Source organism: Calonectris borealis, chromosome 9 (genome assembly GCF_964195595.1).
Source record: "Calonectris borealis chromosome 9, bCalBor7.hap1.2, whole genome shotgun sequence".
NCBI lineage: Eukaryota > Metazoa > Chordata > Aves > Procellariiformes > Procellariidae > Calonectris > Calonectris borealis.
The window spans coordinates 24403854-24419414 of NC_134320.1; the positions used below are offsets into that span (position 1 = coordinate 24403854).

A 15561-nucleotide genomic window follows, 5' to 3' on the forward strand; every position below is an offset into this window, starting at 1 on the left:
ACTTTAATCCTTGACTTCGCACCTCTGATACGCTCAGATTTCCTCTGGGCTGGCAGGGCTTATTGATGGAGGGGCCCCTGAGAATCACTGCAAAGCTGCTTTGAGAGTCACCTTGTAACGCTTTTTTAAAACACCACATCAGTTGCAGTATCTACAACAATATCTACAGCATTTCCTTCTGATGATGGCTGGGCAGAGTGATCTGGGATTATTGATGTTATTTTGTGTGCAGGTTTTGCCCTTGTTGCTAACCTTAGATGGTTGCATCTGTAGGTAGGAGCTATCCTACTCTACGTTTGCACAGCAGCTAGTGCAATCTTTAGGACCCACGGTGCTTTATATTGCAAAAATAATAAATTGCTGGGAGTTTAAGTAGTAGAATAGAGTTTAGGATAACTGTATAAATAGCAGTGCCTGGGCTTTTAACAATAACCCTGTGATCACAAAGACAATAATGGTTATATTTATTTTTCAAAACCTAAAGAAAACCACTTGACCTTTCTGTTATTAAAGAATTTGGGTACGGAGGAAGGAATCATAAAACTGAAATAGAGCACGACCTCAATTTTTATATTCAGGGGAAGGTGGTGTAACAACAAGGATCACCGTTTTACTGTTGCCATATTGCAGCAGTCTCAGGCAGAAGGCTTTCCTACAAAAGAAGGGGTACCAAAAAGAAGCCTTCATTTTACTGAGGGATGTAAACCTCCAAATGAAATTAAGTGTGCTCTTTCTGGCAGCTGCTTGAAATAGATATTTCATAGAATGCCTACAGAAAATCATAACTTGTCTTTTCACAGGCTAGAGAAAACAGAGAAGGAAGGGAAGGCATAAATTCCTTCCATTCCATGTAGGCCAAAACAGATAAAAGCTTCCCAAAAAATTGGAACCAAGATTTAATCTTGGGGAAGAACATAAGTATTGGAGAAATGCAATTTTTTCCCCTTTAATACTCTACTATTTGTCCTTTTCCATTGTCATTTTGTTTCTCTATTTTTATTGTAAATCATCAGAGATTGACTCAGTCTTTCCTTAGGGAGCATTTATCATAATAACTGCCATTATGGGGAGGGCATTTTTCCTTACTTACATTTACCCTGCTACTTTCCAGCTCCTTTTGCCAGACTTCATCTGTGTAACTCTTCCATAGCAGCAGAATACCAGCTGAAATGTACGGATACAAAAACATCAGTCAGGCTCTACGCATTATTTGAGTTTCATGAACTGAAGGATGATCACATCTGACACCTCTGTACTTTCCAGCCACTTGAGATTCACCACAAATCGCATTTGTGCATTTAAGGAAATTTCATGGATGTTGGACCGTAAACCTCCTCTTGGCTCATCTTTGCATCCAACAGCATTTGATCTAATTTAGCAACACACAGTGGTTAATAAATACTGCTCATTCCACCTCAATATGCAGTTTTATACCTAGGCTTGTTGTTTGTACTTTTCAAAGCAGGGAAGCATTATAAACACGTTTAAATGAATTCCACTATTGTGCAGCAATGTGTAGTACCCTCGTGTTTTTCATAAACGCTATTCTTTAGCCTGCAGCAACACAATTACATAGGACTGCACAACATCAAATGCCTCTGCAGCATTTCCAGCCTTAGACAGAAAAGAGGATTGCTTCATGTAATGATTCTGCAGAAGGACTTTACAAATATTGGTATTTTTCCTCCATTTACAGTTAAGCAAACAACACAAAGCAAAGCAGTTGCAGGAGTACAATCGCTAGCCTTACACAAGAATGTGAACCGCTTTTGTGCAGGGCAGGGAGTCTGAGGAAAGTGATGGAGAACATGCAAAAGTGCTTTCGTGTTTTATCTCCATTGTCTGTTTAAATTCTGTTTCTTTATTCTTCTGCAATAAAATGTTTGAGAGTAGGACAACAAAGAGCTTTATGAAAAAGTAAACACATTTGTGAAGAATACTAACACTCTGTGCTTATTTATTAAGCAGATACAAGGTTTGCTTAAAAGCCACAACAATTTAGCAGAATAAAACAAGATTTCCGAATCTACCAGCTTTTGGAGCTGATCCTGAAAGACATGGACCTGCAATACAATTGTCCAGACATTGTGGACGTTCCTGTCTTCTCCACCCTCTAGGAGTTTAGGATCCGATTAAAAAAAAATTCTCTTCAAATACCAATCAGTTGAACACACTGTCATATTTCCATTTTAAATTTACTGAAGAAAATGCAAGATTTGTAACACCAGAGCTGGACTGATCTATGGATGTAAGGAAAGCAACATATGTAGGCAGATATTACATCTTTTATTAGACCTACTGATGTCATGGAAGCTTAGGAATTCGGTGACATTGTTTAATTTGGGTTTTTCAAGTTCTGCTGCACATTTTCCATTTCAGGTTGCAAATTCTGGTAACTATTGTGCTGTAATGATAGTGTTGCTATAGAGCTACGATAATCAGGCAATGTAAGACAAAGTTTGTAGGTAGAGGATTGTCTAAAAAAAGATGTCAACTCTGCCTACAACTTCTACTGTAGACAGTTCCAAAGACACTGTGCAACTAAAACCCGAGTTACAGACCTTTGCAAGATGTAATAAATTGCACTAACAGAGCATAGCAGGAATCTTTCTTCTATTATTAACTCCTCTGAATTTTCAAGAAGTGCTGAAGCTCTTTGGAAGCTTACAAAATTAACATTTAAGGTTGTCTTAAAATGTAATTCACAAATAGCACCTTCACTGCTCGGTTTCAACACCTTCAGTTTAACACAGAGGCAGCCTGTACAGAATTTTTGTCTTTACTCTAAGTCAACTCAAAGGAAGAAAAGTTATCATTTAAAAAATAGTTTCTTACTTTACAATTAAATAGTGACTGCAAAAGTTTCCTTTTCAGATAAAGTAAAAAATGAGGTATATATAATAATATATGGGAAACCAAGAGGCTCCCTAGAAAGTATATAATTTTTCTTTCATATATTTCTAAGATAATACCAAGCAGGACACACTCAAAAATACAGTCCTCCAAAATATCATGAAGCAAAAAAAGGGTGTTTAAAAAAAGACAAAGTCCCATCCTCCCCGCACACATGCCCTCTGAATTCCTTGCAGGCCACCTCTGACAGTCGCTGGGGTCGATACCTCTTCCACTCGCACACTAGGAAGAGGGGCAAGTGAGACAAACTAATCTGCATTTCTAAGTGCAAATAAAAATAAATCCTTTAAACTACTGCATATAAAGTGAAGTGCCAAATACCATATTAAAACAAAATAAAATGATCTTTCAGTTGAGCTGGTTAACATAGATACAAAGTTGTCAAACGGCTAAGAGTGTAAAGAACTTTGTCACAGTTTTGTGAATAAGATTCAAGTTGCATATTTATGAACAAAGGGGGTTTTCTACAGAACGAGAAAGAAGTATTTTTTTAAAAAAGTGTTTCCATATACACAGTCTCTAAAGATGCTAAAGAGCACAATTTAACACTGGACAGAGAACAAAAATTGTGCATTTTTTTTCTCTGAAGATTTAGCTTGTGCATTTTAAAGAAAGAATCATGTTAGTCGTGACTTTTAATGGTAAGCTGCAATACTTACGGCCACTCTTGTGACACCTCCTACGACAGAGTAAGTAACATAGACAAGATACCGTATTAGATATCCTATTACAGATCTTATCATAAGCACAAAAAGTTGATAGATTTTTAGCATGCACCACACCTTACAGGACAAGTTACTTTGGAAACAGTTCTGCACAAAACACTACAGCTAATAAAGAACTTGAACTAGGACTTAGTTTCTACGTCTGAAATCGTGGTCAAAATTCAGCTGTTCAGCTAGATGCTTCACCACCCAATGTAAGAGGGATATAAGCCCAGACACTTTGTTCAAGCTTAGAAGTCAAACACGGACACAACAGGTTTCTGGTTCTATTTATGCCTGAAAAAGCCCACCTCCCGTAAAAGCCAAACAGATCCAGGAGGTAGATGCATCTCTAAATACATAATGGTAAGATTAGACATTTCAAGTATGCAGTTCAGATCCCTTTATCATAAGCAGGAAAAAGAAGTCTTAAAAAATCCCCAACACCCTAACTGAGCTCTTCTCAAGAAAATGCAAGATGTGATAAAATCCCCTTTTTCTGAAAGGGGCTCCAATCCCCAACCCCCTCTTCCCAGGAAAACATCACTACTCTATGGGCAATTTCAGATACCTTTTTTGCTTAAACTGCTCATGCGATCCATCATGAAGTGAGGATGCATGCTTAGCAGTTAAGGTATCAACTATACATAGATTATACAAGCTATTGATTTCTTTTATAGAGTGTCTTAACATAAACAATTGCTCAGACTGAGCCGAGAGCAGTTGGCCACCAAACTGAACAGAAACAAGAAGTGTGCGTGGGGGGAGGTTAAGCATTTAAGATATGCAACCATCTGCAGCATGTGCCTAGGACTGCTGATACATACTTTTAATAACAAGCCAGATTGCAAGAGGAAATCTCTTTTAAAATATAGATACACAGATATTGAAATACAGATATATTAAAATACTGCATCTGTAGCAGGGTATGAAGTAAGTGCCCTTGCCCTCCGTGTCAGAAATTAAGAGAATGCTGGGGAGGAGTTGAAGAAACAAAGAAAGAAATCATGCAGAAGTAAGCACAGCAGATGAAAGTGTTGCTCCAATCTCCAAACCCCCAGCTCTGGCAGCTGAGTCGATGCCTTAGAAGTTCCAGCTGAAAGAGGTCCTTGGTCAAGCACGCTAGAATCGCATCTTATATTTTACTTGAAGCTTTCTGTATCTGCGCAGCTGACTGAAGCCTCGCTACTTGCTTTTGTTTCATCACTGGTGTCGGAACAAAACACAGAACCTACGAGGATGCTTTTTCTCCATAGGGCACGACGAATGTGAGGCTGGCGAACCACGCTGGAGAGGGACCTGCATTCTAAGACATGCTTGGGGAAGACAGGCTGAGGGAGGTATTTCTTGGGTTGCTATGGTCTGTCCCAGTGCTATCTTCTAGAAGAAATTATAAGATTAGAACAACGCTCCTGTGGGACCTGGATATTTAAGGGTCAGACGACAATCCCAAGCGAAGCTCAGCATTTCACAGTATTTGTTTTAGAGGTTAACACACAGAGGCCTAATATAAATGTTTTATTTAAAGTAAAAAGTGTGCACAAATAAAGGCAATGATTACACAACAACGTTCAAGACCATATTCCATATGAAACAGGAAAATAGTAGTGACAATATTAACTAGTAGAGCACCCATAAGAATCCAACTCGTATACAAAAAGGAGGTTACTCCACATAAATATGTCATGCTTCTGATGCAGACACTTTCTCCAAAAGACAAAGCCTACTGCACTGGACTGTTTACACCTGATGTCCCTTCTGAATATTTATGACGGTTGCTATATGCTTAACAATGAAAAATAACTGTTAATATCATGGCACTTTGGAGAAAATTGAAGTTTAAAAATGGATTTACAGTTATTTAAGATGTTTGTCACTTAGCAACATTCTTAATGGTTAGATCCGTAAATAGAAAAAGTATCTTTTCTGTGACATTATCTATTACAAAAAAAATTAACTTTTGCTTTAAGCACAAAACACAGTGTTTTACTCCATTACTCTTCTGGGATGAATAGCAGAAATGCCCGTCCTTACATAAAGCCATTTTACTTAATATCCCATATGAAATTAAGCCACTGTAGAGAGACAAGGCTTTTCTTGTTTGCTTTAAATAACTTCCAAGTTTAATGTCAGTTAAGTCCTGATGTCTGAACTAGTCATGCAGGTATAGAAGTCAGAGGCTAAACAATTAATCACAATTTTAAAACTGCATGTAAGCAGTTCACTTGACATGAACTAAACACGCTGAAGTTATTAGCTGCTCTTTAAAAGTAGGTTTACTCTGATATTTTACATTTGAAAATACACACCTTGAATTTAAAGGAACCTAATTTTTAACAGTGCAGAGGTTCAATGCTTCCCTAAAACTGAGGCCCCTCCAATCACTTCCCAGTTTTGAAAACTCAGCCCAATGCTTAGGTTTCTTATTCACGTTGCAAAGAAAATTATGAACTAAATGCCACACCGTGACACTACTGTGTATTTGTGCAATCTCTCTCCTTGAAGCTAACGTGTAAGTGAAAAAACATAAACCGGAAGATTTGTGCTATGAATTTACAGTGTCGCCATGCAAGGCTTTTCAAGGAGAGACACTGACCAAGCAGAAGTCTTACTAAAAGCTTCAGATAAGGTTTGCTAACTTGTGCTTACAGATACTTAGATCTGCTTTCAGTAACACTTAGCTTGCCTTACAGCTCTTACTTATATAACACAGATTCTTTTCTTCAATGTCTCTTAATCCCTTTTCCCCAATATAAAAAAAGTGGTACATTTGGCATTTCTTCAGCCTAAGACATTCAAAACTATTCCTTAAACATTAAAAATAAGAATTATCTGTGCTGTATATTACATTGTTTACTAACATGAAATGTAAGAATCACACCTCCTGAAAGTCCTAGTTCAAAGTTTTTTCAATTTATTCCAATTGCTTTACTATTAACTTTGAGTCTACTACCAACATTTAAGGTTTGGCTGTGATTATAAATCACTATCTGTAAGTGGAAAAGTTAAGGGAGTCATTGTGGACAGCACCTGTTTTTTCCTAGATGTGCTTTTTCCACTGGCAAAGTGGAATGCATTTCCAACAGTATGGCAATAAGATTTAAAAAAAAAAAAAGGGAAACAAATGCCCTTATCTAGGCCATAGCTGTAACGGATACAGTTCTGATACAGTTAAGACAGCAAGTGTAAAAGCAGTAAGTAATACTATGAGGTTCTACATCCGTCAATATTAGCTGCTAAATTACACTACAGATTTTAACTTTTTAAAGTATTAATTGCATTCCATTTATTTAAACTGACACTTTATACTGTGTACAACCCTCACTGAAAGGGACAGGCTCAGAAAGGCACTCTCTGTGTATCAGAGTACAATTCCTAGTGTATAATTTCAGAGCAAAGTCTATTGATTCTAATATTGAGTTAATCATCTCCTTTAGGATAGGATCAATATACCCTGTGAAAGCAGCCATTCTTGACCTATTCAGTTTAAAAATCTGCTCTCCTTGCTGTCATTTCAGTCTGAAAGGCAATAACATAGCTCTAACCTCTAAGTCTAGGAGAACAGGGAAATCAGATGTTCATAGAGAAGAGATTTAGAACTACACAAGTCATAAGGTCTTACTTGTCTTGCTGGAAAAATGGAAGTCCTTTAATGGTATTTTATTACATCCCCTAATGCAATTTGTATCCCTAAAGCAATAAGAAAACTTTCCTTTATCAGAACGCTGCATTGGCAGATTATACAGCCAGACCCCATTGTTCAGTCAGGAGCCCCAGAGACCAACTTCTATATTAAAACTCAAGTTTGGCAAGACTGTTGGAAAGTTTAACATTTTAAATCTGGCAGCCAAAGGTTCAGCATAACAACTGTCCTGGACAACAATTAATACAGAAAGAAAATTAGCGAGTAATTCACACTAGGTGGGCGAGGGTAAGATGTTCAGTTACTCATTTTATGCAAGTGCATCCAAATGAAGAGATGTTTATCCATGCAGAAACAAACAGAATAACAATTGGCACAGTCCAGAAATGGAGAATTCAGACACATTCTTCAGCTGACATCAAAAGAGGATTTATATATTCAAAGCCTTCAAATTCAGACTGGTCAATCTTCTTCACAATATCGCTATTAAGATTAAAAAACAGTCATTAGTTCAGCAAAATTAAAAAGGTAACAATATTGACTGATAGTTTATCTCAAAATTAGACCCGTACAGCGGGTTGCAATTGAGAACATTTCCCTTCTCTCTTTTGTCCCTCTCTAGCCTTACAGTTACCACTGTTTTTTTCTAGCCCCTATAACGGTAACAGAACACACATGCACCCAGGAGTAGTGACTGCACTCCTCCCATGCACATATTCTCCCCACAAAGCAATCTTCAAGGTTTGCAGTTCTAAAACTTTCTCAAAACAGTCAGTTTTGTAAAAAATTGAAAACATTAGATGTGATAGATACTGCACCTGCATCACCCACTTTTCTAAACTTTATTTGTACATTATGCATTTACAAAAGCATGAAGAAGGACATTGGACCTCAGACCTAACTAAGGTGCATAGGTAACATTTAATATTCACTGTTTGTGTTTACATACTACATGAACATTATACAAAACCCTGGAAAAATTCCTAAAATGCGAACAGCAGTGGCTCAGTCAAACTAGAAAGGCCCTTCCCTCCTCATCCCAAATCAGGGCCCCTCAGGAGTAAGAAACCACAAATCCACCACCAAAATCAAATGCTTTATCATGCATTTTATCAAGGCTTTTCAGCCAGGATAATCTCACTTGACTACTAACAATTTAAAATACCCGAACAAGCCAAACAAAGCATCTTCTCTTGTTCAGAACACCCAAGATAAATTCAATCTAAACCCAACATTCTAGAACTATCGTGGCTTAAAGTAATGCAAAAATAAACCACTTGACAAAACAGGTCTTTTCCTTCACACGGTCATTTCTTGCAGACGATACCACTAAAACTTGTAAAATAACACTTATTCATCTTTCTCTGAACTAAGATTCTTTATAGCAACTTTCCCACAGTTAGTTGATTTTTACATCATGCCAAAGTACAATACTTAATCCAGCCACACTAAATCTACCATGAGGACACATAATAGAATTTTCTCCAAACTAACACAAGAAAGTTTATTTACTGCCTTATGTATACTCTATGTACTACAACCACAGCTATTAAATGAAGTTTTATAACTCCTTCACTGACGTATCAGAACTTCTTCAATTTTACGTTACTTACTCATCATCTGGAGTGAGCTGCACAGGTTCATTGGTGAATTGGGAATCAAAGTTATCCAGACCAAATTCTCCAGATATATTTGGTTTAAATGGAGGCACCACTTGCTTTTGCTCCATCTAAGAATAAATGCGCTTAGTGACATCAAGAATGAGTTACAACCTATTGAATTATTTTTAAGCAAGTCTGGAAGTTACTATTAAGTTTCTTTTGTATACTTTCTACAATCATTCTACCAATCTACTTACTGTGTGTAAAAGGGTTAAAAGATTCTGTATTGTCATTATGGTGCATCATAAGTTAAGAGCTTAAGGTTTTTTACGTTTTTATGTCATCTCTCATGCTCAAAACAAGTTGTCAAGCCATCACTGTATACAAAGAAAATAAGCCAAGCCAGTGGGCATTCACATACCAGATCCCAATCAACATTGCGAAAGAACGGATGTCCCTGGATATCTGCAAATCCTGTTTGAGGATGGCAGCCTAAACGCTCCTTTGGATCCTGCGCAAGGAAGAAAATATTTCTAAATAGATGCCATGGCCTACACACGAATAGAATACAAATGTTACAAATTCCGTGAGAAACGAAACACCAGTGTTACAAGGAACACTGAAAAACTAATTTAGCATTATTTATTTCGGAAACGGTTCCAACTTACTGTCTGAAATAGGCATGAATATATGGAAGCCTTTAACTGAATTTTACATAAAACAACCATGCCATCTTTCTTCATTTTTATTCAGACCTGTTTAAACATACCATATGTTTCAGAGCAAACTTGGTTAGATTACAAGTGAATTTGATTCTCCCCCCCACCGCCCCTCCCTGAGCAGACTGACTATGCCAGGCAATCGCATTGGGGTTAGTAACTGCAGGTCACTGATAAATTGGGTAGAAAGAAGGTTATTTTAACAAGACAATTCCACCTCCATGCACACATGCACACATTACCAAGGAGTTGTAACAGAAGCAGTGCTCTTGAACAGTATTACTTTCTTAGAATAATTTAACCAAATCTGTTTTCTCCTGCACCTCTTTCTCCCCACTCATGTAACACTCACTAAATAAAGGCCAGCATGTGCTTGGATGATGCACCTTTTGACTCTCAGGCTAGTTAGCTGCCAGCAAACAGTGAGCACACACTGCCTCTGCATTTCCCTCGATGAAATCATCGGAAGTTGTCAAAGTGATTTGCTAAGCTGCTTCTCTTTAGGAACCAAAATACATCTGATAAGCTTGTCCAATTCAGCAGATTAAAGAAATCACTTGGAGCATTTCTATGCCTTTCAATTTGAAATTTACTCATGATCCCAGCCTGAGAATCTGGAGCTTCAGATTTTAAGACAAGTATCTAGAATAGGTCCCCAGCCCCACTGAAATTCTGCTTTAGGCTCACACCTTTTCTACCTCGTTTTTGTATATGGCAGATAAAGTATGTCTGCTACACATTGATTAGTCAACAGGTTTAAAAAAAAAAAAAGCTGCTCTTGTGAAGTCTTAAATAGTCCCCTTTAGCTCTTACCTTATTAAGGAAGCTCTTTAGAACACCTGCTGCTTTAACAGAAAGGGATCGGGGAATTCGGATCTGTTTTTCCAAAATTACTGCAAGAAAAGCAGGCTCATATCAGCCTTTGCATCTTTAAAGTTCGATTAAAGGTAGTAGAAACAAAGCACTAAAGTGTGGGAACACTCATGGCACTTACCTTGGAAAAGATAATCTTCTGTGTTCTGATCAGGGTTGTCAGAACTCCCAACAATATCAAATGGTGACCGGCCCGCCATCATTTCAAACATAAGTACACCGAGTGCCCACCAGTCTACACTGAAGCCTAGAATTCAAAGGAGAAGACACCACTGAAGATGTTTTGGAGCAAAAATACCAACACTTTTGGAGCTAAAGACAGACATGTTCTGAGAAGAAAGAATTAGTTCAAAAATTTAAGTCTTGCCAGTCTTTCTGATTATCTGAATAAAGGAGAGGTAACAATTGTGCTAGACATTACTTGGTTGATTATATGCACAATAGGAGGGAATGCTGTACAAAGAAAAGGAAATGTAAAAAGTTTAAAGGTTGGTGTTAGGACCTTAAAAAAGGTTTAGATAATATTTAAGCCTAGTCATTACTAACCAACAGTGCATTATCCACGGCGGGGGATAAGGACAAGGAGGAGGCATGTGAATCTTAATAATAGCAAGACAGTCACTTATGGAGCTAAGCGTATCTATTCTATTATGCACTGCTAAAGAAAAAAGATTCCAGTAGTTAGGCTGGGACTGATATAGGCTGGTTGGCCTAGAAAGTTTGTGATAAGGAAGGAAGATGTGAAGCCAGTCTGAAACAGATATTCAATTAAAATAAGATGGTAGATTTAAAAATATATATATATACCTTTTTTAAAATAGGAACTGATTGTAGAACTTGTTAAAATTTTAAGGGAAGAAAACAGATCGAAGACCTGCTTGGCACAGTATTGGAAGCTTAGGAAGAAAGGATAAGTAATAGGAAACATACACAGCAAGCCTTCTAAGCTCTCTTACGTCTCCTGCTTCAGGAATCTTGTGGACTTCCTGAACAAGCAATTGCACAGACAATTTCATTTTTAACACTGAGATTTGTGAACAAGATGTTTACTATCTAGGCCCTTTGCAATGCATTTGTATCTAATACTATCATTGCTGCTGAATATAAAGCTCCAAAACCGAACACAATTCAAGACTGCAAGTGTATCATTAGTAATATCTAAAATAGTTATAAACAATAATAAATTTGGAAGACTCAACCTATTCTTCAAGACTGATAAAAAGAATTTAAAATGTGGAAGGCAGGGTATCTAATTTGCTTGGTATGATGTTTTCTGCCTTTCCTTTGAAGGGTTTATTCACTTTTTCAGACAGGATGCTGAATTAAGACTGATCACATGTCTAACGGAGATTTATACTTTCTACTGCTAAACAACTTGAGCAAGAAGTAAGAGACAAGTGAAAGTTATATGGTAGCAGTGAAAAATTCCATTTACCATAATCTTCTCCCCGGAGAATTTCAGGTGCAATATAGTTTGGAGTCCCACAGAACGTGCTGGTTGTGTCACCAGGCCTCAGACCCTCCTTTAAGAAAAGATGGGAAGAAAACACTTCACAGTTAGCCAAAGATCTCAAAGTCCCCCTCTGCTAAGAACTTCATTTTGAATCAATTTGAGTGTCCTGAATAAACTGCTTTCGTTTTAGTAAAACTATACTTAAATCTCTATATAAGTGAATATAAAACACTACTTGTTTCAGAAGAAACAGAAGTAGGTCGCATCTAGAGTCTCAAGAGGATGGCGCATACCTATTGACGACGTCTTTTAAGGTTTTAGCTAGTAAGATCCACCACATCTCCAACGATAAGCAAGTGGGATTACCTGAGGCATGGTGGAACAGCTTACATGACCGGGGTGTTGCAATGGACACATACAAGCTTTTCAGAGGAGAGCAGATGGGATGCAGAATGGGGGGAAGTTACCCAGAGAAGTTGTGCGGTCTTCATCTCTGGAACAGTTTTCAAGACCAAACTGAATAAAGCCCTTAGTAACCTGGCCTGATCTTACAGCTCACCCTGCTTTGAGCAGGAGGGTGGGTTAGACTTCCTGAGGCCTTTCCAACCCGTTTCATTTTATGCTTTTCAGCTGCTTAGTCAAAATTATAGCATTTAAAATAGTTCTAATAGATCAGTGTAACGGCAATTCCATGGCAAAGTCAAACCTGTGCTCCAATGTCTTTGTAGTGAGAAAGTTTTTCTAGAGAAAATGGGAAGTGTTATAGAATCCGAATGGGAGCAAGCGTGACTGAGGTATTTCAACATCTTGCTCTTTTTGAAATCAAGCTATCTTGACTATTTCAGCCTACCCCTCTCAGTCAAGTTGATACAGCAGCTTTATAAAAACATAAACAGTATGCAGCCTGTGCACTTTGGCATTTCTTTTTCTTTTCTCCATTTGTAGAAGTGAAATGAGTATACAGCCTATCTGCACTGTGTATAAATGAATACCTTGAAATTTCACATTTTTAAGTCTCTGTATCTTTTAATTTATGACAATTTCTTAATTGTTGATTTTACTGGTTAGCAAGGAACTAGAGCTTACCTTGCACATGCCATAATCTGTGAGTTTAATATGCCCTTCAGAATCTAGTAGCACATTATCCAGTTTTAAATCTCGGTAAATTATTCCTCGTTCATGTAAATAGTTCAACGCTAGACTGATTTCAGCAGAATAAAACCTAGTGTAGAAAGAGATTGATTACTCAAGTACTCAAAACCCAAACCACAATAATACAGTCTTGGTAGTACGATGCTTTTCTAAATATAATCCCATGTATTCTATTATTTTTCATCACAGAAGCGGATAAATTGTTTACAATCATACAAACCGTTCTATCCACAAGTCACTTCAAAAATTATTTTTAATTAATATTAATGTCTACTGAAATCATCCCTTTCATCTCACCATCTGAAATGAAGCATATGCACCAAGAACTCAGCATTTGCCTGGACAGCTGGTAGTGGTTGTTGTAAGAGAAACACACTGATATCATTAGACAGTTAAAAAAATACCACAAAAGTGTTTTTCTAGAAAAAAAATCAGAATCGGACTGAAGTCATCTAGGGTAATGCTAATACAAACAACACCCAAGTGCTTCCTATTACAGTTCCTCCTTTAAACAAAAATATGGTAGCTTGCAGCATTAAAATGAGGATGCAGTTTCACATTCCTTAAATCCTTAACATCTGGAAAGGATTTGCTAGCTTATCATCATAATCTCTGCACTACTGCACTGTGTCAGAAAACCAACTGTTTTGATGCAAGAAATCTGAAGTTAGACATACCTGGCATGCTCCTCTGGCAGCTTTCTCTGTCTCTGCATATGAAACATTAGATCTCCTCCATTTACATACTCTATAACAAAGAATAACCTGAAACGCACAGGAGTTTGTTACAAACATCTTTCAGCCTCGTATACAATCATTTGAGATGTTACAGGTCTGTTATTGAACAATGTCAATTCAACTCCTCCCATCCCTCTGGTAATATGGCTAGTTTCACCATTTTCCCTCCCTTTGAATAAATCTCCAAAGTTAAAAAAATCAAAGTATACAAAGCTGCTCTAGATCCTTTATTGCTAAAGGAAAGTAAGTAATCCTTCCCACATTCCTAATCCATTACAGATACTGCTTGTCATTATTACATATGTGACTATATAAATAGATTCACATCAGTTTCTATGCACAAATCAGAAAAAATTTTTTTTTCTCATTTTCCTTCCTGATCCCTTTAATCTCCTTTGTTCGTTAATACTATTAGTATATTACAAATACTCTTTCTTCTCACTTCCCTCCACCAGCTTGTCACCTTTTCAAACAGCTAGGACGTTGTCTAAATATACAATAATTATATTTTATATAAACACTGAAAATTATTACTGTATAGAATAGTAATTTATTCGTCTACTGCAATCTCTTCTCCTATATATAAACACACAGGAAAATAATAATTTTCATCTCTATTACCCTGTTTTCCTTTTTAAAATTCAGATTTAAATTCAGATTTAAAATTTAAAATTTTAAAATTTAAAATTTAAATTCAGATTTAAAATTCAGATTTAAAATTCAGACTTTTCCAAGTCTTGCTCAGAGACCCGTCTTCAGAGAGTCCATGCAAGTTTCAGATAAATTTCCTCATTTTTTGTACTTCTGGTTTCTCTCCCCCTAAATCTTTTTTCCTTCCATTCTGCCTCATATTCTTGAGCCTTTTTTTCTGCTAGCTGCACCTCTCCTCCTGTCCAGAATCCTTCCCATCACACGTACCAGTACTTTACATTCTTTTGCATCTTCCCAATCTGAAAAGCTTAGATGATGAACATGGCCTTTTGCTCATAAAATGCCACAATGATTTACAGTACATTGACTTGCACTACCTGCCGAACACTTAATGCTTTAAATAGGCCTTTGAGGTGCCTAACAGTACGAAATATTTTTTGAATAAGACTATCTTCTTATTATCTTATGACCTTTACCTGCTTTCTGTCTGGAAGCAAGAGTGTAGTCCGACCAGAAAGGGATGATTTGAAGCCTGTTCAAAGACGTGTTTCTCTGTCTGAACCCAATCAATATCCTATTTATTTAAGAAAAGCGACATTCAGAAAAGGATTGTTGCACTTCTTAGGTCAAATATTAATGACAATTAGCAGAAAGGTATTCAAGTGTTTTGCCGTCCTCATTTTACTTGCAAGAAATTAAATAGTATATTAGCTCTCCAATGTGAAGTAATACAATTTAGCATACTCTTTTTTTTTTTTCCTGTCTTGAGTGTCTGTACTTTTAGCCTCATTGTGTAACTACACTTGGGAATGAAAAAACACTCATCTATAAAAGACAAACTGGTTCAGACAAATGTAAAGTAGCATCAAGAAATACAGAAGAAATCAATGGTAGACTGAGAAATAAATGCAAAAGCTCTTGGATAGCAAACCACAGTCACTTGAGTCTTTTCAGAGTAGCCTAAAGAAACACAAGAGAAATCTTCAGCAACAAGAGATGTTTAGCAGTTTAATACTGCAATTCTGATTACTTTCCACTAATCACCACATAAGCTACAAAGAAATTCTTAAAATGGAGGTCCGATTTAAAGAGCAATTAAAATAACATTGTGAGTT

At 36.9% G+C, this 15561-nt stretch overlaps 1 protein-coding gene across 4 annotated transcripts in view; it reads right to left on the bottom strand.

The window, feature by feature from the left end:
• Nucleotides 1-5120: 5120 nt before the first annotated feature.
• Nucleotides 5121-15561, bottom strand: part of PRKCI (protein kinase C iota) — a 30177-nt gene continuing 19736 nt past the window's right edge. For all 4 annotated transcript variants that reach the window (XM_075157407.1, XM_075157408.1, XM_075157409.1 and 1 more), the window contains 9 exons: nucleotides 14923-15020; nucleotides 13736-13822; nucleotides 12993-13128; nucleotides 11889-11976; nucleotides 10575-10700; nucleotides 10394-10473; nucleotides 9283-9372; nucleotides 8874-8989; nucleotides 5121-7743 (listed from right to left, as the gene is read on the bottom strand). In XM_075157407.1, coding sequence (XP_075013508.1) covers nucleotides 7656-7743; nucleotides 8874-8989; nucleotides 9283-9372; nucleotides 10394-10473; nucleotides 10575-10700; nucleotides 11889-11976; nucleotides 12993-13128; nucleotides 13736-13822; nucleotides 14923-15020 — 909 coding nt within the window. In that variant the 3' untranslated portion in view covers nucleotides 5121-7655. The remainder of the gene's footprint in view (nucleotides 7744-8873; nucleotides 8990-9282; nucleotides 9373-10393; nucleotides 10474-10574; nucleotides 10701-11888; nucleotides 11977-12992; nucleotides 13129-13735; nucleotides 13823-14922; nucleotides 15021-15561) is intronic.